General features: G+C 42.9%; 1 protein-coding gene and 1 pseudogene across 4 annotated transcripts in view; one reads left to right on the forward strand and one right to left on the reverse strand.

The window, feature by feature from the left end:
* LOC111962787 (rab GDP dissociation inhibitor beta-like) lies at positions 1-19,309 on the reverse strand (annotated as a pseudogene).
* LOC111962786 (transcription initiation factor TFIID subunit 3) overlaps positions 18,113-27,256 on the forward strand; it is a 17,687-nt gene continuing 8,543 nt past the window's right edge. The window contains exons 1-5 of one of the 4 annotated variants that reach the window (XM_070443234.1): positions 19,361-19,723; positions 20,455-20,706; positions 20,943-22,804; positions 22,932-23,014; positions 23,690-26,734. In XM_070443234.1, the coding sequence (XP_070299335.1) occupies positions 19,558-19,723; positions 20,455-20,706; positions 20,943-22,804; positions 22,932-23,014; positions 23,690-24,143 (2,817 nt within the window). In that variant the 5' untranslated portion in view covers positions 19,361-19,557 and the 3' untranslated portion in view covers positions 24,144-26,734. Of the gene's footprint in view, positions 18,201-19,360; positions 19,724-20,454; positions 20,707-20,942; positions 22,805-22,931; positions 23,015-23,663; positions 26,735-27,256 lie in introns of those variants that run through there. The other 3 variants (XM_070443235.1, XM_023986103.2, XM_023986102.2) reach the window with 3 other exon arrangements.

Raw genomic sequence — 27,256 nt, forward strand, 5'->3', positions numbered from 1 at the left:
TTCTTTTCTCTATTCCAGATAAAATACATCTTTATTTCACTTTAACACAGAATAGTGCCTTATGTAAAAAATACAATTTATATCACATTTATATTGTCTACGTATAAACCCGAATAAAACCAATTATTTGGCGACATTCACATTTGTCAGAAAGTGAAGAAACCTTCATGATGTCACACAATGTGATCATTGCATGTTTTTAACCAACTGTCAAACAAAACGCAGCCACCACAAATTGTTCGCTTATTAGTAAAACATTTCATTCTTCTTTTTCTACAAATGTATTTCCATTGTTTTAAAGGGTCATTGATACAGATTCCAACAATACATTTGGATTATAAACCAGTTTGTTAAGATTTGGAGTTGTCTGGACATGTTGGTTATACGATCACTGATCACCAGCGTCTCCAAAGATGTCGTTCTTCGTGCGCTCCATCTCTGCAAAGTCAAACTCAGTGCCCATCGCACGCTCGTAGATGTCCTTGATGTCGTCACAGGTGGTCTCAAAGTGGGTCGTTGCATCATATGTACGTGAAATAAATATCTGCATAGATATCSCAGAAGCATAGAGGGGAAAGATAAATTATGCCCATGTATTTAAAAGAAATATAATAAATAAAATGAAGGCCAACATGAGGATTAGGACTAATTCACTCACCTGGCTGTCTTTTCCCATGTCAGTTGGTGCATATTGATCACTGATGCTCACAAACCTGTGAGGAGAGAAGGTTTGAACAGGGTCAAACATCAACGAATGGAGGATATGTTACCAGGCCAGTGCAGTACATCTCAGTAGTGTGAAAACGGTATTTACAGCATTGTGTTCCAGTGATGTGAGCCCCTGTGTTAGTAGTAAAACAGTTCATACCATGGCATTGTTGAATACTCGTTTCTCATTGGCTTGAAGGGCATTCTAGAGCATGCATTATTTAAGCAATAAGGCCCGAGGTGGTGTGGTATATGGCYAATATACCACGGCTAAGGGCTGTTCTTAGTCACAACGTAATGTGGAGTGCCTGGACACAGCCCTTAGCCGTGGTATATTGGCCACATACACCACAAACCCTGAGGTGCCTTATTGCTATTATAAACTGGTTACCAATGTAATAAGAGTAGTAAAAATGTTTTGTTGTACCCTTGGTATATGGTCTGATATACCATGGCTGGCAGCCAATCAGCATTCAGGGCTCGAACCACCCAGTTTATAATTCTCTTTATACAACGGGTGGGTCTATTCCTGAATGCTGATTGATTTAAACCGCATTCCAGCCGGTGTCTATTCCACAAGTTACCACCGGCTAAATCTATGACATGAAAATGCCCATTTACTCTGTTCCATCTGCCTGTGTAAACGATGTGAAATGGCTAGCTAGTTAGCGGTGGTGCGCGCTAATAGCGTTTCAATCGGTGACGTCACTCGCTCTGAGACCTGAAGTAGTTGTTCCCCTTGCTCTGCAAGGGCCGCGGCTTTTGTGGCGCGATTTGTAACGATGCTTCGTGGGAGCCAGTTGTTGATGTGTGCCTAGGGTTCGGGGCGAGGAGAGGAAGCTAAACTGTTACACCTGCATGATCCACTGTCTCATCAGCCCAGTCAAGCAATTTATAAACTTGATCTCCACTATAAAAAAGACATTATATCACATACCTTTTAGACCAGCGGAGATTTGTATAAATATTGCTGTCTGTCTCTGACATTTACAACATTGTTTCAATATTAAAATTGGATCTCCAGCTGTCCCATAGTAATGAACGTGTTGGGAGTCGGACGAGACAGTCAGGCAGCGTTTTTCAGCCAGTCAAATCATGAATCAGCTGGCCTTATTTTTACAAATAAATGTTAATTGAAAAAAGTTACAACGAKACGAAGTGCAGCTAGTTAGCAGTCTATCCAGCTTCAGTTTGAAGTGATTGTGTCAGCTGTGTTGTTGGCTAGCTCCTCTGAACAACAGTGTTCTGACAAGTGAGCACGTTTTCTAAGCCAGGCGAAATCGCACCTCATTAGCTCATTGTTATGGATGTGTGCAAATAAATGTCACTAGAAAACAGCTTGAACAAATGCGGCTACTTTGCTGTTATTCTGGCTGCACTTTTTGACGTGACTGAGTTAGCCGTAGTTGGCTAGCTAGCAGTATAGCAATGGAACATTTAGAATGAATGACCGGGTTGCTATGGAACGCCGTTTGGGTCTTTGCGTGTCAAAAAAGTTAAATAAGCTATTAATTTGACACGTCAAATAACACCGTTATATTATTGAACGTTGTGTGTACTGAATGTGCAAGCCAAGCGCCACTACTATTAGTAGCACTGTCAATGCTGTACAAAAAAAAAAAGTCTGCAAACAAGCAAAAACCGGCCATGAACGATGTGTTTACAATACGCGTTGGTAATAAGGCATTATTTGTTCGAACGCAACTTCTGGGGTAGTTAGCTTTAGCTTGGTACCCAGCTAGCACCAATACAACCAGCCTGAAAACAATGACCAGTAGAAACTGCAGTCATTTTCATTATTCGTAGCAATGATTTTGGAATCCTTGTGAGTAAGTATTAGCTAGGTAGTCAGTTGTTGTTCGCCTATTTAAATATAACTAGCTAGCCAGTTACTTAACCCTGTTGCCCAAAGCTAACATGATAAGCAGCCAGCTTGGTTAATTTGGCTAGTGAGGCTCGACCGGMCTGTGTTGTGAAGCTAGCCACAATAAGTGTAACAGTATTGCTTCCGTCCCTCTCCTCGCCTGAGTTCGAACCAGGGACCCTCTGCACACAGACAACAGTCACCCAGGAAGCATCGTTACCCATCACGCCACAAAATCACATTTATTTATATAGCCCTTCTTACATCAGCTGATATCCCAAAGTGCTGTACAGAAACCCAGCCTAAAACCCCAAACAGGTGTAGAAGCCCGCGGCCCTTGCAGGTCAAGGGGAACAACAAGTGACGTCACCGATTGAAACGCTWTTAGCGCGCACCACCGCTAACTAGCTAGCCATTTCACATCGGTTACATAGGCACAATAGTGGAATTTGCGGTTTGCCTTCAAAGTAAAAGTACCTATTTGAAAGTGATGCAGAAGGTTACAATTGGTGGAATTATGCCATATTTAGACTAGATAATGTTAAACAAGGTTAGAATGTGAGTCTACTCTGACACCCACAGAACACAACTGTGAAGAGTTTATGCAAATATTAGCGTTGTCGCAGGACTGTGACTGTGTGAAATCACCTCCCCAGTCASCCTATTGTGTGTATTGACATTCATATTGCACTGTACAGCTTTACCTAAGGATTGGGGATCAATGAAATGGGGTATCGGTCTACTCAATACCCAATATATCCCCCCCCCAACATCCTCCTCAGAGTTATCAGACTCCAAAACATCCACGCAGTATTGATTTTCCTCGGGAACAGTGTTCAATACACATAGGTTGACAATAAACGTGGCTCAATTCCCAGTTGTTTCAGAGTCCCGCAATAATAGAACGGTAATGTTCTCTGGGTGACACTGACTAGATTGATACCCCATGTCATTGATCCACAATCCATAGGTAATGCTGTACAGTGAAATAAGTATGCCCCCAATGCAATTCTAAAGTATAATACATTCAGTGTGATTTCAACAGAATTTTGTGAAATTAACAAATGGTCTTTTGTTGATTTTATATAACAACATTCCAACCTCGTTAAGCATGATCTATTTAATTATGGCATAATTCTACTATTTATATTTATTTGCATCACTGTCAATGACATACGTTTATTTTGAAGGCTAACCACAAAGTCCACTATTGTGGCTAGCTTCACATAGATGGCTCCGACCACCATTAATCAACTAAGAACTGTCTTATAAATTAGGGTTATTTTAGAYGATGGCACCTAGCTATATAGATAGCATGCTAACTATAGCTACTGAAACAGTCGTTTTCTATGTTTTTGGGAAAGAACATTGTTTGCATCCATGAGCTAGCTACTTTTTTTTTTTAAATGACCAGCACTGTATGTGCGCGAGATAACTTTACTAGCATCATAGCATACGTATCGATGAATCGTTGTGACATATGAAAAAGAGTGATAGTGTAATCAATGTGTAATAACTACGTAAAAAATTTATGAACTTGTTAAATTATTATGTGACGTGCAGTCATATTCAGGTCCTGATTGGTCAACAATCTTATTTGACACGTCAAATTGTGTTATATGACATATCTTTTTTGACGCAAAGACCCAAACGGTGTTCCATAGGAAGTGTTCTTAGATGCAGAACAAAAAGACTGAACGACTGGAACACGTMTCTAGCAACCGAACCGATAGAACGAACGATCAGCCGGCTTGGGTAGCAACCCTAGATTTGTGTCTGGACTATATCTTGTGGAATTCATCACAATAACGTCTTTTATGAAWATACAGTATTAGTTAAAAGTTGACACCTACTCATTCCAGGGTTTTTCTTTATTTTTACTATTTTGTACATTGTAGAATAATAGTGAAGACAATGCCAAGTGTGTGCAAAGCTGTCATCAAGGCAAAGGGTGGCTACTTTGATGAATATAAAATATATTTTGATTTGTTTAACACTTTTTTGGTTACTACATGATTCCATGTGTGTTACTTCATAGTTTTGATGTCTTCACTATTATTCAACAATGTGGAAAATAATATAAATAAAGCAAAACCCTTGAATGAGTAGGTCTGTCCCAACGTTTGATAAATCCTCCAAACACTGGCTTCTCGGGCATTATCACTTAAATAACGCACGGTACAATTCAATAGTTCATTTTTACATGTTTTGTTTGAGCTGCTTTTGGAAGCAAACGTGGAATTGAAAACAGTGTTATTGTTGAATTCTACTTTCATAATAGCAAACTAGAACTGATGGTTTGGTTAGCTAAACTAGTAAGGCTGTTTAGTTACCATGGTAACTACTGTAGCTATCGAGTAAACTTGCTAGCTAGCTACTTCAGTAGACGTTGAACACATTTATATGCGTTCTACGGAAATCAATGCAACTCTGGAAGGTCAGTTCCACTTCACTAGCGCTTCGTGGAACACACTTTTCCTTACATTGCATAGCCCCTTTTGATTACTACCAGTAGAGTTGAACATGTGATGGAAACACATTGAACTTTACATTTTTATTCGGTAAATGAAAATGTAGAGCCACTGAACACGCCGATTGGCACGTGTTTTTCTGTTGCTCATTAGAACAATTGTATTTCATAGTCACGGTGGTGTGTTTCCTGAACGATTTCCACGTTCGGTTAATGATGTTTGTCCCCCATGAGACACTAGATGTGGAAGCCAATTTAACTTCCTCAAAATGATTATCCCTTACATAACAGTATAATAGTTACAGTAGTAAACCAAAAATCGAATTGTATTTGTCACATGCTTCGTAAACAACAGSTGTAGAYTAACAGTAGCTAGGTTTCCGTCCAATTGGTGACAGATTTTCATGCGAATATTCAAAGATCTGCATAAATAAAATATTAGCATTTTCCAACAGTGGTGTTTCCACCAAACGGACTTGTTCAGTGAGACAGACCTACCCAGCAGCTCTGATTTTGTTTATATAATACAACACGGCGTACATTTTCTTACTGCACCAGACACATTAGTTTGATGAAAAAAAACTAACATTACTGATTTCTTGAGTTATCTTAGATTCATTCTGGGGATTTTGAGGAAGTTAAATTGGCTTCCACATCTAGTGTCTCATGGGGGACAAACATCATTAACCGAACGTGGAAATCGTTCATGAAACACACCTCCGTGACTATGAAATACAATTGTTCTAATGAGCAACAGAAAAACACGTGCCAAATCGGCGTGTTCAGTGGCTCTACATATTCATTTACCGAATAAAAATGTAAAGTTCAATGTGTTTCCATCACATGTTCAACTCTACTGGTAGTTAAGGGATTTCACCATGAGGCCAATGGTGACTTTAAAACAGTTAGAGTTTAATGGCTGTGACAGGCGAAAACTGAGGATGGATCAACAGGGTAGTTACTCCACAATACTAACCGGAATTACAGAGTGAAAAGGAAGCGTGTACAGGATAAAACTATTCCAAAACATGCATCCTGTTTGCAACAAGGCACTAAAGTAATACTGCAAAAAAATATGGCAAAGCAGTTAACACTTTGTATTCAGGACAAAAAAGTGATGTTTGGGGCAAATCCAATACAACACATTACTGAGTATCACTCTCCATATTTTCAAGCATAGTGGTTGATGAATCATGTTATGGATATGCTTGTAATCATTAAGGACTAGGGAGTTTCAGGATATAACAAGTAAACAGAATTTTGTACTTGCAAAATCTGGTTCAGTATGCTTTCCACCAGATACTGGGAGGTATTCAACTAATTTGAAAGAKCTTGAAGAATTTTGAAAATAATAATAGGCACATTTTTCACAATCGAGGTGTGGAAAGCTCTTAAGAGACTTACCCAGAAAGCCTCACAGCTGTAATCGCTGCCAAAAGTGATTCTACAAAGTACTGACTCAGGGGTATGAATACTTAAGTAAATTAGATATCTATATTTCATGTTCAATAAATTTGCAAACATTTCTAAAAGCATGTTTTCACTTTATCATCATGGGGTATTGTGTCTAGATGGGTCAACAAAAAAAACGAATCCATTTAGAATTCAGGTTGTAACAACAAGATGTGGAATAAGTCAAGGGGAATGAATACTTTCAGTATGTGTGTGTTGCTGTGTGAGTGTAAGTATGTGCGAGTGTGTGGGTAGAGTCCAGTATGTGTGCTTAKAGTCAGTGCAAGAGTTAGTAAACAAATAAAATGTCCAGTTAGACATTTSATTAGCTATTTAGCTGTCTTATTAAGCAGTTGTTTCCAGACTTGGTGCACTTGGTGCTACCACTTGCCGTGCGKTAGCAGAGATTACGGTCTATGGCTTGGGTGACTGGAGTCKGAACATTTTGGGGGCGTTCCTCTGACACCGCCTGGTATAAAGGTCCTGGATGGCAGGGAGCTGACCTCAATCCTGTAGAAAATTTGTGGGCAGAACCCTAATTGTGTGCGAGCAAGGAGGCCTACAAACCCGACTCAGTTACACCAGCCCTGTCAGGAGGAATGGGCCAAAATTCACCCAACTTAATGTGGGAAGCTTGTGGAAGGCTACCCAAAACGTTTGACCCAAGTTTAAATTGTTTAAGGCAATGCTACCAAATACTAATTGAGTGTATGTAAACTTCTGACCCACTGGAAATGTGATGAAAGAAATAAAAGCTGAAATAAATCCTTCTCTCTACTATTATTCTGACATTTCACGTTCTTAAAATAAAGTGGTGATCCTAACTGACCTAAAACAAGGAATTYTTACGAGGATTAAATGTCAGGAATTGTGAAAAACTGAGTTTAAATGTATTTGGCTACGGTCTATGTAAACTTCCGACTTCAACTGTACATATTCTTACTGTGTATATGAGTGTTACAGGGCGATAGTCATTTAGGTAGGTTACCTTGGCGTTCTTGGACACATGGACTATGGTGGTCTACTCAAAACAAGTTGGTATTACAGACCGGGTCAGGGATAGGTTGAAAATGTCAGTGAAGACCCTTTACTAGACACTAGTGTAACAGTACAGTAGTATAACAGTGTATCTTATAGTAGAGTACAGTAYAGTATAGCAACATAGAATMAAAAGCCTACTTCTGTTCAATGGGCTCCAGGAGATCCAGGGCTGGCTTGAGTTCCTTCTCTGGGTCGTTAGTCTCCACTACGCTGCTGGCGATGGCAATGTACTTGCCCTGCGCTGCCACGTTGTGGGCCGAGGAGATCATACACACGTAGATGTCTGCCACAAAAAACACAAGAGACCAGTGACATATCATACACCCTCAACTAAGCTCCACTGCCTTGTGTTCAATAGGGTGTAACAAGTAGCAAAACGTTTTGAAAACAGAAAAAAAGCAAAAACATCTGCGTTTCTTCCAGGTAGACCCTCCCTGTTTCTGTTTTCTTCCGTTTGGTCCCGAATGAACACAGGCGATGCCATTCAAAAAAGTCACAACAAGTGGCAACTTAATTTCACACACACAAGAATTGATGAAATGCTCATGTACTGCTTATGAATGTGTTATGTATGGGTTATAAATGTGTTACGAAGTACCCTAGTATCCAGGGGTCTTCAACCTTTCCGTTGACGATTGAGGATGATATCTGGCAGGAGTTGACATCGCCGGTGTTCTTGATGGTGGCTCATGACACAGATGTACGGACCACTTGGCCAACCTTGCTGACTCTGCCATGACGTAGCTGGGGTCACAGATTCAGCTGCTTACAGCGGGCTATCTGGAGAGGAAAGAGAGATGGTAGGTTTAGGGGTTATAATTCAGGTGAGGGTGGGTAAGGATAGGTTCAGGGTTAAGTTCATCAAATCAAATCAAATTTATTGTCACATACACATGGTTAGCAGATGTTAATGCGAGTGTACGAAATGCTTGTGCTTTAGGTCCGACCGTGCAGTAATAGCTAACAAGTAATCTAACAATTTCACAGCAACTACCTTATACACACAGTGTAAAGGAATGAATAAGATATGTACATATAAATATATGGATGAGCGATAGCCGTGCGGCATAGGCAAGATGCAGTAGATGTTATAGAGTACAGTATATACATATAGATGAGTAATGTAGGGTATGTAAACATTATATAAAGTGCATTGTTTAAATGGCTAGTGTACATTATTACATCAAATTTTTATTATTAAAGTGGCAAGAGATTTGAGTCAGTATGTTGGCAGCAGCCACTCAATGTATGATGGCTGTTTAACAGTCCGATGCCTTGAGATAGAAGCTGTTTTTCAGTCTCTTGGTCCCAGCTTTGATGCACCTGTACTGACCTCGCCTTCGGATGATAGCGGGGTGAACAGACAGTGTCGGTGGTTGTTGTCCTTGATGATTTTTTGGCCTCCTGTGACATCGGGTGATGTAGGTGTCCTGGAGGGCAAGTAGTTTGCCCCGGCGATGCGTTTGCAGACCTCACTACCCTCTGGAGAGCCTTACGGTTGAGGGCGGAGCAGTTGCCGTACCACGGTGATACAACCCGACAGATGCTCTCGATTGTGCAACTGTAAAAGTTTTGATGTTTTCAGAAAGACAATTTCTTCACCTCCTGAGGTTGAAGGAGCGCTGTTGTGCCTCTCACCACGCTCTCTGTTGGTTGGCCCATTTCACTTTGTCTGTGATGTGTACGCCGAGGAACTAAAAAAACTTTACACTTCTCCACTACTGTCCCGTCGATGTGGATATGGGGTGCTCTCTCTGCTTTCCTGAAGTCCACTAATCTCCTTTTGTTTGTTGACATTGAGTGTTAGGTATTTTCCTGACACCACACTCCGAGGGCCCTCACTCCTCCCTGTAGGCCGTCTCGTCGTTGTCGGTAATCAAGCTTACCACTGTAGTGTCATCTGCAAACTTGATGATTGAGTTGGAGCGTGCATGGCCACGCAGTCACGGGTGAACAGGAGAGGCTGAAAACGCACCCTTGTGGGCCCCAGTGTTGAGGATCAGCGGGTGGAGATGTTGTTTCCTACCCTCACACCTGGGGTGGCCCATCAGAAAGTCCAGGACCCAGCTGCACAGGGGGGTCGAGACCCAGGTCTCGAGCTTAATGACGAGTTTGGAGGTACTATGGTGTAACTTTTTAGGGATAGGGGGCACATTTTCACTTTTGGTGAATTGGTGCCCATAGTGAACTGCCTCCTACTCTGTCCCAGATGCTAATATATGCATATTATTATTATACTATTGGATAGAAAACACTCTGAAGTTTCTAAAACTGTTTGAATATGTCTGTGAGTATAAACAGAACTCATATGGCGCAAACTTCCAAACAGGAAGTGAAATTTTTTTTTCTGGGGGGGCCCCTGGTTTGATTTTTTTAAAAGGTTTTTCATCGCCTATTCAATTCCCAGTAAGATATGGATCTGTTCGCACTTCCTACACCTTCCACTAGATGTCAACAGTCAGTAGAACGTGGAATGAAGCCTCTAGTGTGATGTGGGGCCGGAGGGCAGCTATTTGAGTCAGTGGTCTGGCAGAATGCTAGTTCCTGGTCACRCGCACTAGTCATGATATGGCCATGTGTTCCATTACTCTGTAGACAAAAACGTATGCTCCGGTTGGAACGTTATTGGATATATATGATAACAACATCCTGAAGATTGATTCTCTACTTAATTCGACCAGTTTATTCGACCTGGAATATAACTTCAAAAAGTTTTCGTCCSAGTTCGCCTGGACCRGCGCCAGCGTTTGGACATGTGAACTAAACGTGCTAGCAAAAGTAGCTAATTGGACACTAGTAATGGACATTATCGAACAAAACAACGATTTATTGTGGAACTAGGATTCCTGGCACTGCATTCTGATGAAAGATCATCAAAGGGAATATTTATGATGTAATTTCGTATTTCTGTTGACTCCAACATGGCGGAGAAATGTTGTGTATTTCTGAGCGCCGTCTCAGATTATTGCATGGTGTGCTTTTTCCGTAAAGTTTTTTTGAAATCTGACACAGCGGTTGCATTAAGAACAAGTGTATCTTTAATTCTATGAAAAAATATGTATCTTTCATCAAAGTTTATGATGAGTATTTCTGTTATTTGACGTGTCTCTCTGCAATTTCTCCAGATATTTTGGAGGCATTTCTGAACATGGCGCCAATGTAAACCGAGATTTGTGGATATAAATATGCACATTATCGAACAACACATACATGTATTGTGTAACATGATGTCCTATGAGTGTCATCTGATGAAGATCATCAAAGGTTAGTGATTAATTTTATCTCTATTTCTGCTTTTTGTGACTCCTATCTTTGGCTGGGAAAATGGCTGTGTTATTCTGTGGCTATGTACTGACCTAACATAATCGTTTGGTGTGCTTTTGCCGAAAAGCCTATTTGAAATCAGACATGTTGGCTGGATTCACAACATGTGTAGCTTTAATTTGGTATMTTTCATGTGTGATTTAATGAAAGTTWGATTTTTATAGTATTTTATTTGAATTTGGCGCGCTGCATTTTCTCTGGCTTTTGGCCAAGTGAGACAGTAGCGTCCCGCCTAAACTCAGATTTTTGGATATAAATATGAACTTTACCGAACAAAACATACATGTATTGTGTAACATGAAGTCCTATGAGTGTCATCTGATGAAGATCCTCAAAGGTCAGTGATTAATTTTAACTCTATATCTGCTTTTTGTTACTCCTCTTTTTGGCTGGAAAAATGGCTGTGTTTTTCTGTGGCTATGTACTGAGCTAACATAATCGCAAGGTGTGCTTTTGCCGTGAATCCTTTTTGAAATCAGACACTTTGGCTGGATTAACGAGAAGTTTATCTTTAAAATGGTATATAATACTTGTATGTTTAAGGAATTTTAATTATGAGATTTCTGTTGTTTTGAATTTGGCGCCCTGCAATTTCACTGGCTGTTGGTTAGGTGGGACGCTACCGCCCCACATATCCCAGAGAAGTTAACACGTTTAAATGTTTTACTCACATTGGCTGCGGTGGAGGAGAGCCTGCAGGTTTTGGTAGCGGGCCTGTCAGNCCCACATATCCCAGAGAAGTTAACACGTTTAAATGTTTTACTCACATTGGCTGCGGTGGAGGAGAGCCTGCAGGTTTTGGTAGCGGGCCTGTCAGTGGCACTGTATTGTCCTCAAAGTGAGCAAAGCAGTTGTTTAGTTTGTCTGGGAGCAAGACTTCGGTGTCCGTAACAGGGCTGGTTTTCTTTTTGTAATCCGTGATTGACTGTAGACCCTGCCACATACGTCTTGTGTCTGAGCCGTTGAATTGCGACTCTACTTTGTCTCTATACTGATGCTTAGCTTGTTTGATTGCCTTGCGGAGGGAATAGCTACACTGTTTGTATTCGGTCATGTTTCCGGTCGCCTTGCCATGATTAAAAGCAGTGGTTCACGCTTTCAGTTTTGCACGAATGCTGCCATCAATCCACAGTTTCTGGTTGGGGGAGGTTTTAATAGTTACCGTGGGTACAACATCAYCGATGCAGTTGCTAATAAACTTGCTCACCGTATACATCAATGTTGTTATCTGAGGCTATCCGGAACATATCCCAGTCCTTGTGATCGAAGCAATCTTGAAGCGTGGAATCAGATTGGTCGGACCAGCGTTGAACAGACCTGAGCACTGACGTTTCCTGTTTTAGTTTCTGTCTATAGGCTGGGAGCAACAAAATCGAGTCGTGGTCAGATTTGACGAAAGGAGGGCGAGGGAGGGCTTTGTATGCGTYGCRGAAGTTAGAGTAACAATGATCCAGAATGCTGCCAGCCCGGGTCGTGCATTCAATATGCTGATAAAAATTAGGGAGCCTTGTTTTCAGATTAGCTTTGTTAAAATCCCCAGCTACAATAAATGCAGGCTCRGGATATATGGTTTCCAGTTTCCAATTAAGTTCTTTCAGGGCCGTCGAGGTGTCTGCTTGGGGGGGATATACACGGCTGTGATTAAAATCGAAGACAATTCTCTTGATAAATAATGCGGTCGGCATTTGATTGTAAGGAATTCTAGGTCAGGTGAACAAGGATTTGAGTTCCTGTATGTTGGTATGATCACACCACRACTCGTTAATCATAAGGCATACACCCCCGCCCTTCTTCTTACCAGAGAGATGTTTGTTTCTGTCAGCGCGATGCGTAAAGAAACCGGGTGGCTGTACCGACTCTGATAACGTATCCCGACTGAGCCATGTTTCCGTGAAACAGAGAATGTTACAATCTCTGATGTATCTCTGGAAGGCAACCCTTRCTCGAATTTAGTCTACCTTGTTGTCAAGAGACTGAACATTGGCGAGTAGTATACACGGGAGCAGTGAGCGATGTGCCCGTCTACGGAGCCTGACCAGAAGACCGCTCTGTCGCCTACTGGGATCCGATCCATTGTCCTGGGTGGTGGTCCAAACAGAGGATCCGCTTCGGGAAAGCCGTATTCCTGGTGGTAATGTTGGTAAGTTGACGTTGCTCTTATATCCAATAGTTCTCCCCGGCTGTATGTAATAAGACTTAAGATTTCCTGGGGTAACAGTGTAAGAAATAATACATTAAAAATCGAAATACTGCATAGTTTCCTAAGAACGCGAAGCGACCATCTCTGTCAGCACCATGTGAGAGTTAGCGAACCGCCATCTGGAACCATTCAAATTTTGTCAGTTGTATACACTGCCAAAAGACATTCACCATGAGGAACTAATATAAAACAATAATTATAAACTGGGTGGTTCGAGCCCTGAATGCTGATTGTATATATAGTGTACCACGGCTATCAGCCAAAAGTATCTGGACCCCCTTCCAATGTGTGGATTTGGCTATTTCAGCCACACTTGTTGCTGACAGGTATATAAAATTGAGCACACAGCCATGCAACCTCCATAGACAAACATTGGCAGTAAAATGGCCTTAYTGAAGAGCTCAGTCACTTTCAACGTGCCACCGTCATAGGATGCCACCTTTCCAACAAGTCAGTTCGTCAAATGTCTGCCCTGCTAGAGCTGCCCCAGTCAACTGTAAGTGCTGTTATTGTGAAGTGGAAACGTCTAGGAGCAACAACGGCTCAGCCGCAAAGTGGTAGGCCACACAAGCTCACAGAACGGGACCGCTGAGTGTTGAAGCGCGTAGTGTGTTAAAATCGTCTGTCCTCGGTTGCAACAATCACTACCGAGTTCCAAACTGCCTCTGGAAGCAACGTCAGCACAATAACTGTTCGTCGGAAGCTYCATGAATGAAATTTCCATGGCCGAGCAGCAGCACACAAGCCTAAGATCACCATGCACAATGCCAAGCATCGGCTGGAGTGGTGTAAAGGAGAAAGCTACCTGTCCGAAAGCATAGTGCCAACTGTACATTTTGGTGGGGGAGGAATAATGGTCTGGGGCTGTTTTTGATGGTTCGGGCTAGACCCCTTAGTTCCAGTGAAAGGAAATCTTAACGCTACAGCAGACAATGACATTCTAGATGATTCTGTGCTTCCACCGTTGTGGCAACAGTTTGGGGAAGGCCCTTTCATTTTTCAGCATGACAATGCCCCCATGCACAAAGCGACGTCCATACAGAAATGGTTTGTCGAGATCGGTGTGGAAAAACTGACCTGCACAGAGCCCTGACCTCAACCCCATCGAACACCTTTGGGATGAATTGGAACGCTGACTGTGAGCCAGGACTAATTGCCCAATATCAGTGCCCGACCTCACTAATGCTCGTGGCTGAATGTAAGCAAGTCCCCGCAGCAATGTTCCAACATCTAGTGGAAAGCCTTCCCAGAAGAGTGGAAGCTGTTATAGCATCAAARGGGGACCAACTCCATATTAATGCCGACGAGCAGGTGTCCGCATACACTACATGACCAAAAATATATCAGACCCTATACCACGGGTATGAATCCCAAAGATATTTGTACTGCTCTAACTAAGTTGGTAACCAGTTTATAATAGCAATAAGGCACCTCGGGGGTTTGTGATATATGGCCAATATACCACGGCTAAGGGCTGTGTCCAGGCACTCCGAGTTGCGTCATACATAAGATCAGCCCTTAGCCGTAGTATATTGGCCATATATCACACCCCCCTCGGGTCTTATTGCTTAATTATAACATGAGGCAAAAATGTGACAAAAACTCACCTCTCCCTCTGACTTGACCCCCACCACCTTTCCATTCTCCATAACAATCTCCTCTATGGGCTTGTTCAGCATGTATGTCCCACCATAGATAGCGCTCAACCTAGAGGGAGAGAAGTCAAAGACACTGGTGAATAGTGGAGCATGGGATGGGTTAGTTAAGCAAAAGGCAAAAAACTGTCAAATCAGGGATGTGATCAGAACCACAGAACTAGAATGAGAKTTTATTTATATGATCAGAACAACTGAAATCAGTAGGATATTGGTTTGGGAGTAGGTTAACTTCAACTCTAGTATGTACTGAAAACGATAGCGTCAGAAAATCAGGAATTCTTGATTAATCAGGAACAATTACATAATAGCAGGGCGGAGACTAAGTAATCTTACCTGGCAAAGCCTTGTGGCAGCTCCCCCAGGCCGTAGAGAGGGTAGAGGTAAGGACTCTTGCCGTATCTGGCCAGAGACTCACTGTATAGTTTGATCCTATTGATAGTGTTGATGCAGGGCTGATCCAGGTAGCTGAGAGATCACACAAATACTAGATTGTAACACGGTTACTTTGTTAAAATGTTCATGAATAAGCCATCAAAAATGCTTATAAATGTTTATAGATATKACATATTTTAGATTTGACACTCCATGAATTATTTGTACCTGCCTGAACACAGTGGACAGTCGCCCGTCCTATTAATTCCCATCATTCAAGTTTCTAATAGTGTAGAAGACAAAAATCGTACTCACCCGAGCCCTCACAATAAATAATACTAAATAAAACATGAAATAACACCTCAAGAAACATCCACACATATAGTATATATAGAAATGGCACCCAATTCCCTATAATTGTATTATTATTATAATAATATGGGTGCTTATATTTGTCCTATTTCAGACAAAGCCACTTACTCGTCTGTCCTGTAGAGAGCGAGGGCGTGACCAGTGAAGTCCATCACATCCTGGCCCAGGCTGAACTTCTTGTACAGGTCACGCATCGTCGACTTGTTGGGGTCGACACCCTCCATGGTTTTGGGATCGTTCAAGTCGTAGTTGGCAACGAAGATCAAGAAGTTCCTAAACCGCCTTTTCTCGAAAATCCCCATCAAACCTGAGGTGTCAGAAAAAGTCAGTCAGACAGAAATAGAAAAAGCTGCTTTGGTCTGAAATGAGACTAAGAATGTGGTCCTGTGTGGTTGTGGATTCAATTGTGGATTTAATTCCTGTGGGGGTCGCATACACATACAAAAAAAATGGATGCGCTCAGAAATACTGTAAGTCGCTTGGGATAAAAGCTTGGTTAAGTTGTATAGCTATAGCATAAGTTAATAGAATACGACTTACTAGACTTAACTTTTTCTCCTTGAGGAGCATAGGTCATCCACAAATAATCAACCGAGAAGATAGCATATACATACCAACAAATGTATGCACTCACTGTACTGTAAGTTTATTTGTACTTAATGGCATAATATTATAGAAATAAGCATCTGAGAATCCCATTGATATACACTGAGTGTACAAAACATTAAGAACACCTTCCTAATATTGCGCTGCACCCCCCGCTATTGCGCTCAGAACGGCCTCAATTTGTCAGGGCATGTACTCCACAAGGTGTTGAAAGCATTCCACAGGGATGCTGGCCCATGTTGATCACAGTTGTGTCAAGTTGGCTGGATGTTCTTTGGGTCGTGAACCATTCTTGATACACATGGGAAACTGTTCGAGTGTGAAAAACCCAGTAGCATTACAGTCCTTGACACAAACCGGTGAGCCTGGCACCTACTACCATAACCCATTCAAAGGCACTTAAAATCGTTTGTCTTGCCCATTCACCCTCTTGAGACATAGACAATCCATGTCTCAATTGTCTCAAGGCTTAAAAATCCTTCTTTAACCTGTCTCCTCCCCTTCATCTACACTGATTGAAGTGGATTTAACAAGTGACATCAAGAAGGGATCTTAGCTTTCACCTGGTCAGTCGGTCATGGAAAGAGCAGGTGTTCTTAATGTTTTGTACACCTAGTGTATATATACTCACTGGAGGCCAGTGCCTCTGTCTCAGTGACAGGCACTTTGTAGATGGCTCCCTTCTTGTAGACGAAGCTGCCCTCGATCACCTTGAAGTCCAGGTAACGGGTCACCTGAGTGATCAGCAACATCCTCACCAGCTGACCTGGGTAGAGCCCAGAGAGGAAAAGAGACCTGGTCATTAGGGCATGCAAAGGAAAACATTTCTTATTGGACAAGGCCAGTTAGTCCCTTCCTGTTCCAGTCCCTTCCTGTTCCAGTCCCCCCCCCCCCACCGTGTGGTGGCTAATAAACACAACCCTGCACTCAGTATTATATCTAGAATGCCATATTGCTTTCCTACCATTGGCCATCAGGAACTTTGGGATGAGGTCCACGCTCCAGTCCCGACCTCTTCCCATGGACTCCGGAGGTTTACCTGGAAGGCTGAAGCGTTTGTACAACTGGAGGGGGACAAGAAAAAAACAGAACAGGAATGATTAAACATTTTATTTGTTATTACTTTTTTATTACTTGTTGTTTTTATTTCTTTATCTACCTATTGTTCACCTAATACCTTTTTTGCACTATTGGTTAGAGCCTGTAAGTAAGCATTTCACTGTAAGGTCTACACCTGTTGTATTCGGCGCACGTGACAAATAAACTTTGATTTGATTACTTAATTTCTTTGACAGTAAAACAGTGCTGTCAGTTTTTGAGTAGCTCAAACTCAGTTGTGCCTCAGCTATAACAATGAGGTGTGACAGCATAGATAACATAACATGTTACTTACTCTATATCTGTATGACAACATAGATAACAGAAATGTACTCTGTATTTGTGTGGACAACATAGATAAAGAACATGTAACTCTGTATTTGTGTGACAACATAGATAACAGAACATGTAACTCTGTATTTGTGTGACAACATAGATAACAGAACATGTAACTCTATATCTGTGTGACAACATAGATAACAGAACATGTAACTCTATACTTGTGTGACAACACCACATGATGTGGGCTGTTTTAGAACCACTGGTGTGTATTCATTAGTTGGATTCCGTTACAAAACATTTGGTTTACTACAAACGGAAAACGTTTTGCAACGGAAACAAGTTTCTATTGGACAACTTCAGGTAGGTCCCTCCCKGTTTGGTTCCGATTGGGTTCTAGAGTAAATGGTAAACGGTATCCATTGCAAAACGTTTAGCAAAGGATGAAACGTTTTGCAACGGAATTCGAATAATGAATACAGCCCAGGTTAATACCCTTTCCACACTACTGATCTGAGTTGAGCCAATTACTGGGCTGGCCTAGTTAAGGTTTGACCAAAAGAAAACAGGACAGGCATGATAGCATAAAAATGGTCATCTTGTGTGCCTTCGCTTACGTCTTCCAGTGGTGTGATGGAAGCGCTCTCTGCTCCATAGTACGAGTTCCTGTCCATATGAAGCACCTTCTTCCCCTTCACTGACATTATGCCAGACAGAATGCATTCCTTTGGAAATAAATAGATAGAAGTCAGACAGGTAAGTTCGTTACACAAAAATAKATGTATAAAAGTGGTATTTTATGTTTTAGACAGATGTTTAAATAACAATGTAAACAGTATAACAGCTAACATCACAACTAGCTAAACTGGCTACTAGTACTTAGCTAGTGTAGCCAACTAGCTAACGTTAGCTACATTTTACCAATGATTTTTTATAACTAAACCAAGATAGACCACAGCCTGTCGTTTCCAATGTGAACACGTGAGCCATAGTGGGCAGAACAAGCAAGGAGGGGTGAAGAGCCAGGCACGTGTGAGCGAAATCCTATTGGCGCGTTCTAGCATCATCTGCATGTTTCCGTTAGGGAACGCCTATTCTGTGAAGTGCGCGTGTGCAATAGCTCATTTCGCCTTTGCGTTCCTTCTAAACAACAATACTTTTTAAAAACGTTCACAAAGGGGAAAGTCTACGAACCTTGGTCCACTCTGTTAATAGCATATTTTAGTTTTGGCTACAGAAAACTGTATTGAGATCAAATGTTTTTGTCGATAAGAATTTGCAGAATCTCGGCCAAAATCCATCTCCCACCGCCCGCCAGTGGGCTTCCTCTCACTACCATATTTGGTAGTGAGTGGAAACGCCAAGCAGATGCTTCACATTTATACATCCTGTGAAATATCTGTCTCATTGTTCTATCTGTGATTTTACTCTAGTTGGAAATAACAGGAAATACTAGTTATTGTACGTGAGCTGTCACTTGTTGCAGACTGTGGAAAGTATCACCACACACAGATAACGACTGAAAAACAAAGCAGACACATTTCTGAAAATAACTTAAAATGGATATCTAACAAAAGAAAAAGCAAGCCAATTTAGCACTAACGTTAGTTAGCTATGACATTAGCCTACAGATTAGCCTACACACCTAACTATGTCATGCATGAGCATGCTTCGACTATTGGAAGTTCGTACTATTGCTTTGTCCATTTTCTCACCGTTAAGCCGGTACCGAGAACGATAACATCATATTCTTCATCCATAGCTGAGTGTCCTTCTTTACTTTATCCCTACGGTTATTTATGTCAGTGGAAATGGAATGGCTGTTTGGTAGTTGAGAAGTTTTCCGGCTGCGCAGCGCGGGTAATGATCCCTACGAACGTACCTTCTGTGGGTTGTCCCATGTTTTTGCGCATGTCTAATCGATGGGTTTGTCGGTGGAAACAAGATGGCGGTTCTGACAAGACCGCCAACATATTTACTCGAATAGATGTAAAAATTAACCCTCATCGAGCGTTTTGTTCGCGACCTGCATGTATTTCATGCATCATGAAGACCAGGAAGATGTTCTATAGTAGGGATTGACGAAGCCACGACCGTTACTAAAGTCAGCGTGATGTGCGAGAGTTATGCCCGCTCGCTGCTGCGTGTGTCGGTGGCGCAGATCTGCCAAGCGTTGGGCTGGGATGCGGTGCAGCTCACCGCCTGCGACCTGCTTTCCGATGTTATGCACAGATATATCCAGCAGTTGGCCAGGGGTTGTCATCGATATTCGGAGCTCTGTAAGTACTGTATTTCATGAAATGTCTACTTGAAGTGAAAGTGATCTGGCTAGGTATTGAGTCACGTTGTTTATTCCCGGCTCTGTGACTAAGCGCCTCCTCCAACCGAGGCCTAACGTTAGTGCTAATAATATACCTTTTCAGTAAAGATAACCAAGCTGCTAACCAACTATGTTATTTAGCCACATTATGTAATCAATGACCAGACTTAGTTRTGTTTGCGAGTATACATTTTCTAAGTATTGCATGTATGTAGCTGTTTAGTAAGCTTAATTGTGTATGTTTTGGCCATGTGTATTTGTGTTTCTCTAAAACCGGTCATGCTGTGTCCGACATGGTTAGCGCAGATGTCAACACAGGGGAGTGTTCAACATGGCAGAGAAGGAAAACAGTGTGGTATCTCAGTTAGAATGGCTTTTAAGAAAATACTGTCCTATAAATATAGTAGGTTTGTCAATAATTGCACAGGATGAAATTACAGAAAAGCAACTATTTGCTGAAGACCTAACAGCTAATGGTTTAGGATATCTTCATTTTGGCTCAATCAAACCATAATTTAAGAAAGAGGATGATCTGTATGACAAAGGAARTACTGTATGCAGACAAGTCCTGGCATGATATGATCCTTGTTGTCCATTCAGTCTCACCCCTTGGGTTTGACCCTTAGGAAGATGCATGTAAAAGRAGACCTTTCGGTGTGATGTCTCATGCATTCTCCTGTCTGTTCCTAGATGGGAGAACAGACCCAGTGCTGGATGACGTAGGCCAGGCATTTAGGCTGCTGGGGGTGAGTCTATCTGAGCTGGAGGACTATGTCCACAACCTGGAGCCCGTAGGGTTCGCCCAGCAGACGCCCCTCTTCCCCCTCAGCAAGAACAACATGCTGCAGTTCCCTCAGCCTGGAGTGGGGGTCCGGGGGGACGCAGAGGAGAGGAAGGACTACATTCCAGATTATATGCCACCTTTGGTCTCACTACAGGAAGGTAAGGCTGTAGCATTGTGTGTGTGTTACACAACTTACCTCTATGGAGAACAGCTGTGCATGGAGAATGTTGTGAGATAGGGAGTGATGGGGAGAGTATGCTTCTGTATTTGTGTGTTTATGAGGTTTTGTCAAACAGATCATGTTTTTATCTTTGACCTTTAATTCAATGCCAATCAGACCCTGGAAGATTGAGTGATTTGATTTAACTCAGTATTATCTCTCTCTCAACTGCAGAAGAGGAGGAAGCCCTGGCTGACATGGGCACCTCTGCTGAGGCCATGCAGGTCCCGCTGGACAATACCGACGAGGATATGGATGACGACGAAGCGGTGAACGATGAGAACCACCCTGTGAAGAGACACCTGGACAGCCCAGACGCCGCCATGGGTATGATGCCCACCTCCAAGAGGCCTCGCATGCACCCCGGCTTCAGCCCCGACTGGAGCATGGAGCCCAGGGAGCCCCTCACCTCCCTCAACCCTCAGCGTGTCCCTCCAGGCATGATGGCCTCCCATTCCCACGACAGCATGGGTTCAATGTCTCTGTCTCCAGAGACACCTGGGCCTCCGACATTGTTCAGACCCCAGCCGGTGACCCCAGGGAGACACTCTGATCATAAGTCTCATGGCGGTCAAGGCCGCAAAGGGCCCAAAGGCTCATCCCCTGGTAGGCCACGGACTAAGTCCCCAAAGGGGGTCAATGCTGGTGGGGCTATGTCAGGCAGCCCCATCCGCTCGCCCAAATCTTCCAAGGAGCGGAAAAAGTCCCCGGGCCGGACCAAGAGCCCTAAAAGTCCCAAGAGCCCCAAAATGGGTTCTGGAGTCAAGTCTGGTTCTCACTCCCAGGGAAAAGCAGAGGCTCAGGCCCTGGCCCTACAGAGACTTCCCCTGTCGGCCCTCAGCGAGAGGATGGGGAAGGAAAACATCCACGTGCAGCAAAGCCTGGAGGACCGCGAGCTGGCGGGTTTCGTCTCTGATAAACTCTGCGAACCTGGCGGCGACAACGCTGATATTGACGATTCTATCGACGCTGTGATCGCTAGGGCATGCGCTGAGCGAGAGCCTGACCCGTTTGCCTTCTCATCAGGCTCCGAGTCAGAGAGTGATGGCTTCTCCTCTCCACGGAGGCTTACTATCATGGAGCCAGGCGGAACGCCTAAGCTCTCACTGGGTGCCAACAGCCTGGGTAAAGACACTTCTACACCGCTTCACGTCAACGCAGGCGGTGGCCCCGGGAACTGGACCATGGACGACTCCATCAACGAGGTCCTACGTAAAGTAAACCAGGGCGGTCCAAATGCGGGACACCCCCAAGGCGAGTCATACCTGTCCTCAGCATCCGCCTCGCCCCCGACCCCTGAGCCCCTCCTCAAGATGTACGAGGAGAAGAACAAGCTTGTCTCCTCGGCTGACATCAAGAAGAAACTGAAGAAGGAGCTGAAGACAAAGATGAAGAAGAAGGAGAAAGGAGAGAAACCGAAAGATAAAGAGAGGGATAAGGACAGGGGGAAGATGAAAGAGAAGAACAAGGATAAGAACAGGGATAAGAGCAAAGATTCTTTCTCCAAGGAGGCCAAGATGCCATGGAAGGACTTCGGTAACAAGGACGATGACCTCAGGGAACACTTCCTGGGTCAGAGGTCAGGGTTCGGCGGACCCGAGGGCTCCGTGATCAAGATCAAGTCGCGAGATGGAGGGGATGGCAGTGGCAGGAAGGAGAAGGACAAACACAAAGACAAAAAAAAGGACAAGGAGAAGAGCAAGAAGGGCAAAGACAAGCGGGACAAGGGTAAGGACCGGCAGAAGATATCCTCCCTCACCCCGTTCGGTTTGGGTGACATGCCTGCCCTGTTCAGCCCATCGACGTGTCTCCGCATCCCCTCCATGCTGCCTCCTCTTCCGCCTATCCTCCAGGAAAAGGATGTGAAGAGCAAAGAGAAGGACAAGAAGAAAGACAAGAAGGAGAAGAAGAAGAAGAAAGATAAAGAYAARGAMAAGGARAARGARAARGARARGGAGARGGAGAGAGAGAAAGAGGAGAAGAAGAAAGAGAAGGAGAAGCGAGAGAAGGAAAAAGAGAAGATCAGACTAGAAAAGGTAACTTGTCTTTTCCCAGTATTGGTTTGTAGTGTAGCGTTTTATAAAACATTAGTAAAGCATCTTACGCACACACACACACACACACACAATAACACGTTGCGCCTTCTTTTTCCCACTGTTCCAGGTGAGGGTGGAGACTCCAGTGACCGTCCCGTCTCCTGTCATCCCCAGGCTGACCCTGAGGGTGGGGGCTGGACAGGACAAAATGTAAGTTTCTCAATTCAAATCAATACATCTTTAAGTCGATTTACAGTTCATTCAGAAAGTATTAAGACCCCCTGACCTTTTTCACATTTTGTTACGTTACAGCCTTATTCTAAAATGTATTGAATAAAAATATATCCTCATCAGTCTACACACAATACCCCATAGTGACAAAGTGAAAACAGGTTTTTAATACATATTTTTTTAAACGGCAATCAATTCAAATTTATTGGTCATACACGTGTTTAGCAGATGTTATTGCGACTGTAGCGAAATGCTTGTGCTTCTAGCTCCGACAGTGCAGTAATATCAACAAGTAATATCTAACAGTTTCACAACATATACTCCAAAATACACCTAAATATAAGTAATGAATGGATTAAGAATATATATACATATATGTCAGAGCGGCATTGGACAGTACCAGTCAAAAGTTTGGACACACCTAGTCATTCAAGGGTTTTTCTTTATTTTTACTGTTTTCTACATTGTAGAATAATAGTGAAGACATCAAAACTATGAAATAACACAAATGGAATCATGTAGTAACCAAAAAAGTGTTAAACAAATCAAAATATATTTTAGATTCTTCAAAGTAGCCACCCTTTGCCTTGATGACAGCTTTGCACATTCTTGGCATTCTCTCAACCAGCTTYACCTGGAATGCTTTTCCAACAGTCTTGAAGGAGTTCCCACATATGCTGAGCACTACAAAGGGAAACCCAGCCGTGAGCTGCCCAGTGACGCAAGCCTACCGGATGAGCTAAAKGCCTTTTATGCTCGCTTYGAGACAAGCAACACTGAAGTATGGATGAGGGCACCAGCAGTTCAGGACGACTATGTGATCACTCTCTCCGTAGCCAATGTGAGCGAGACCTTTAAACAGGTCAACATTCACAAAACCGCGGGGCCAGACGGATTACCAGGACGGACACTACTCAAAGCATGCGCGGACAAACTGGCAAGTGTCTACACTGACWTTTTCAACCTGTCCCTGACCGAGTCTGTAATACCTACATGTTTCAAACAGACCACCATAGTCCCTATGCCCAAGAAGGTGAAGGTAACCTGCTTAAATGATTACTGCCCCATAGCAGAGTCTTTTCGTAGCAGACTGACTACTGCCCCATAGCATTTTTCTATTTTACCTTCATTTAACTAGGCACGTCAGTTAAGAACAAATTCTTATTTTCAATAACGGCCTACTGGGGAACAGTGGGTTAACTGCCTTGTTCAGGGGCAGAACAACMGATTTGTTTTACCTTGTCAGCTCGGGGATTCGATCTTGCAACCTTTCGATTACTAGTCCATCGCTCTAACCACTAGGCTACCTGCCGCCCCATTTACGTCGGTAGCCATGAAGTGCTTTGAAAGGCTGGTCATGGCTCACATCAACACCATAATGCCAGAAACCCTAGACCCACTCCAATTCACATACCGCCCCAACTAATCCTCAGATGATGCAATCTCTATTGCACTCCACACTGCCCTTTCCCACCTGGACAAAAGGAACACATGTGAGAATTCTGTTCATTGACTACAGATCAGCGTTCGACACCATAGTGCCCACAAAGTTCATCACTAAGCTAAGGACCCTAGCTGGTAAGGGCAGGCAACTACACATCTGTCACGCTGATCCTCAACACTGGGGCCCCTCGGGGGTGCATGCATAGTCCCCTCGTGTACTCCCTTTTCACCCACGACTATGTGGCCAAGCACAACTCCAACACCATTAAGTTTGCTGACGACACAACAGTTGTAGGCCTGATCACCGACAACGATGAGACAGCCTATAGGGAGATGGTCCGAGACATGGCAGTGTGGTGCCAGGACAACAACCTCTCCCTCAATGTGGGCAAGACAAAGGAGCTGATCGTGGACTACAGGAAAAGGAGGGCCGAACAGGCCCCCATTTAATATCGACTGGGCTGAAGTGGAGCGGGTCGAGAGTTTCAAGTTCCTTGGTGTCCACATCACCAACAAACTATCATGGTCCATACACACCAAGACAGTTGTGAAGAGGGCACGACAACACCTTTTCCCACTCAGGAGACTGAAAAGATTTGGCATGGGTCCTCAGATCCTCAAAAGGTTCTACAGCTGCACCATCGAGAGCATCCTGACCGGTTGCATCAACGCCTGGTATGGCAACTGCTCAGGGGTAGTGCGTATGGCCCAGTAYATCACTGGGGCCAAGCTTCCTGACATCCAGGACCTATATAATAGGTGGCGTCAGAGGAAGGCCCAAAAAATTGTCCAAGAYTCCAGTCATCCAAGTCATAGACTGTTCTCTTTGCTACCGCACGGTAAGCGGTACCTGATTGCCAAGTCTAGGAACCATAAGGCTCCTTAACAGCTTCTACACCCAAGCCATAAGACTGCTGAACAATTAATTAAATGGCCACCTGGACTATTTACATTGTTATCAATGTAAATAGTTTCTCTTTTTCTCCCCTTTGTTTTTACACTGCTGCTACTCGCTGTTTATTATCTATGCATAGTCACTTTAGAAATTACCTCGACCAACCTGTAAACCCGCACATTGACTCGGTACCGGTAGCCTCATTATTGTTATGTTATTTTCTTGTTACTTTTTTACTTTACAAAAATACTTTGTTAATTTAGTAAATATTTTCTTAGCTCTGTTTCTTGAACTGCATTGTTGGTTAAGGGCTTGTAAGTATGTATTTCATGGTCTCCACCTGTTGTATTCGGCGCATGGACTTGTTGGTTGCTTTTCCTTCACTCTGCGGTCCAACTTATCCTAAACCATCTCAATTGGGTTAAAGTCAGGTGATTGTGGAGGCCAGGTCATCGCTGCAGAATGCTGTGGTAGCCATGCTTGTTAAGTGTGCCTTGAATTCTAAATAAATCAGACGGTGCTTTGCTGGTGACACGATCACACCTCCTCCTCCATGCTTCACGGTGGCAACCACACATGCGGAGATCATGCGTTCACCTACTCTGCGTCTCACAAAAACACAGCGGTTGGAACCAAAAATCTCACATTTGGACTCTTCAGACCAAAGGACAGATATCCACCTGTCTAATGTCCATTGCTCGTGTTTCTTGGCCCAAGCAAGTCTCTTCTTCTTATTGGTGTCCTTTAGTAGTGGTTTCTTTGCAGCAGTTTGACCATGAAGGCCTGATTCACGCAGTCTCCTCTGAACAGTTGATATTGAGATGTGTCTGTTACTTGAACTCTGTGAAGCATTTATTTGGGGTGAAATCTGAGGCTGGTAACTCTAATGAACGCAGAGGAAACTCTGGGTCTTCCTTTCCTGTGGTGGTCCTCATGAGGGCCAGTTTCATCATGGCTCTTGATGGTTTTTGCGACTGYACTTGAAGAAACTTTCAAAGTTCTTGACATTTTCCGTATTGACTGACCTTCATGTCTTAAAGTAATAATGGACTGTTGTTTCTCTTTGCTTATTTGAGCTGTTATTGCCATAATATGGACTTGGTCTTTTACCAGATAGSSCTATCTTCTGTATACCATCCCTACCTTGTCACARCACAACTGATTGGCTCAAACGCATTAAGAAGGAAAGACATTCCACAAATGAACTTTTAAGAAGGCACACGTGTTAATTGAAATGTATTCCAGGTGACTACTTCATAAAGCTGTTTGAGAGAATGCCAAGTGTGTGCAAAGCTGTCATCAAGGCAAAGGGTGAAAACTTTGAAGAATCTCAAATAAAAAATATATTTTGATTTGTTTAACACTTTTGGTTATTACGTGATTCCATATGTGTTATTTCATAGTTTTGATGTCTTCACTATTATTCTACAATGTAAAGATAAACCCTGGAATGAGTAGGTGTGTCCAAACTATTGACTGGTGTATGTAGGTAAATCTGTTTTATGTGGCACAATTTCTATGCTGCCCGTTCTTTAGTTACGTTTTTGTGTCTTTTACTTTTGATTTTGTACACCAGCTTCAAACTTTTGAAAATACAATATTTTTGGTGATTGAAAATAGATTTCACAGCGGTTTAGATGGTACAATGATTATCTACACTATACATTGCTTGTTTTGTCACAAATTGAAATTAAGCGAACTATTCGAATWTTAGTAACCAGGAAATGCTGAGYAATTTCTACATATTGYACCTTTAACTTAATTTGGCTGTGGCATTCAGCTGCATCAAACATGTATAGCACACACTGACACAGGAATAATTATACATAGATGTACAAAACAAGTGCTGTGGCTGGTCCTATGTGGTTCAGGGACTCTTATTT

The sequence above is a fragment of the Salvelinus sp. IW2-2015 genome, linkage group LG4q.1:29 (assembly GCF_002910315.2).
Source record: "Salvelinus sp. IW2-2015 linkage group LG4q.1:29, ASM291031v2, whole genome shotgun sequence".
Classification (NCBI taxonomy): Eukaryota; Metazoa; Chordata; class Actinopteri; order Salmoniformes; family Salmonidae; genus Salvelinus; species Salvelinus sp. IW2-2015.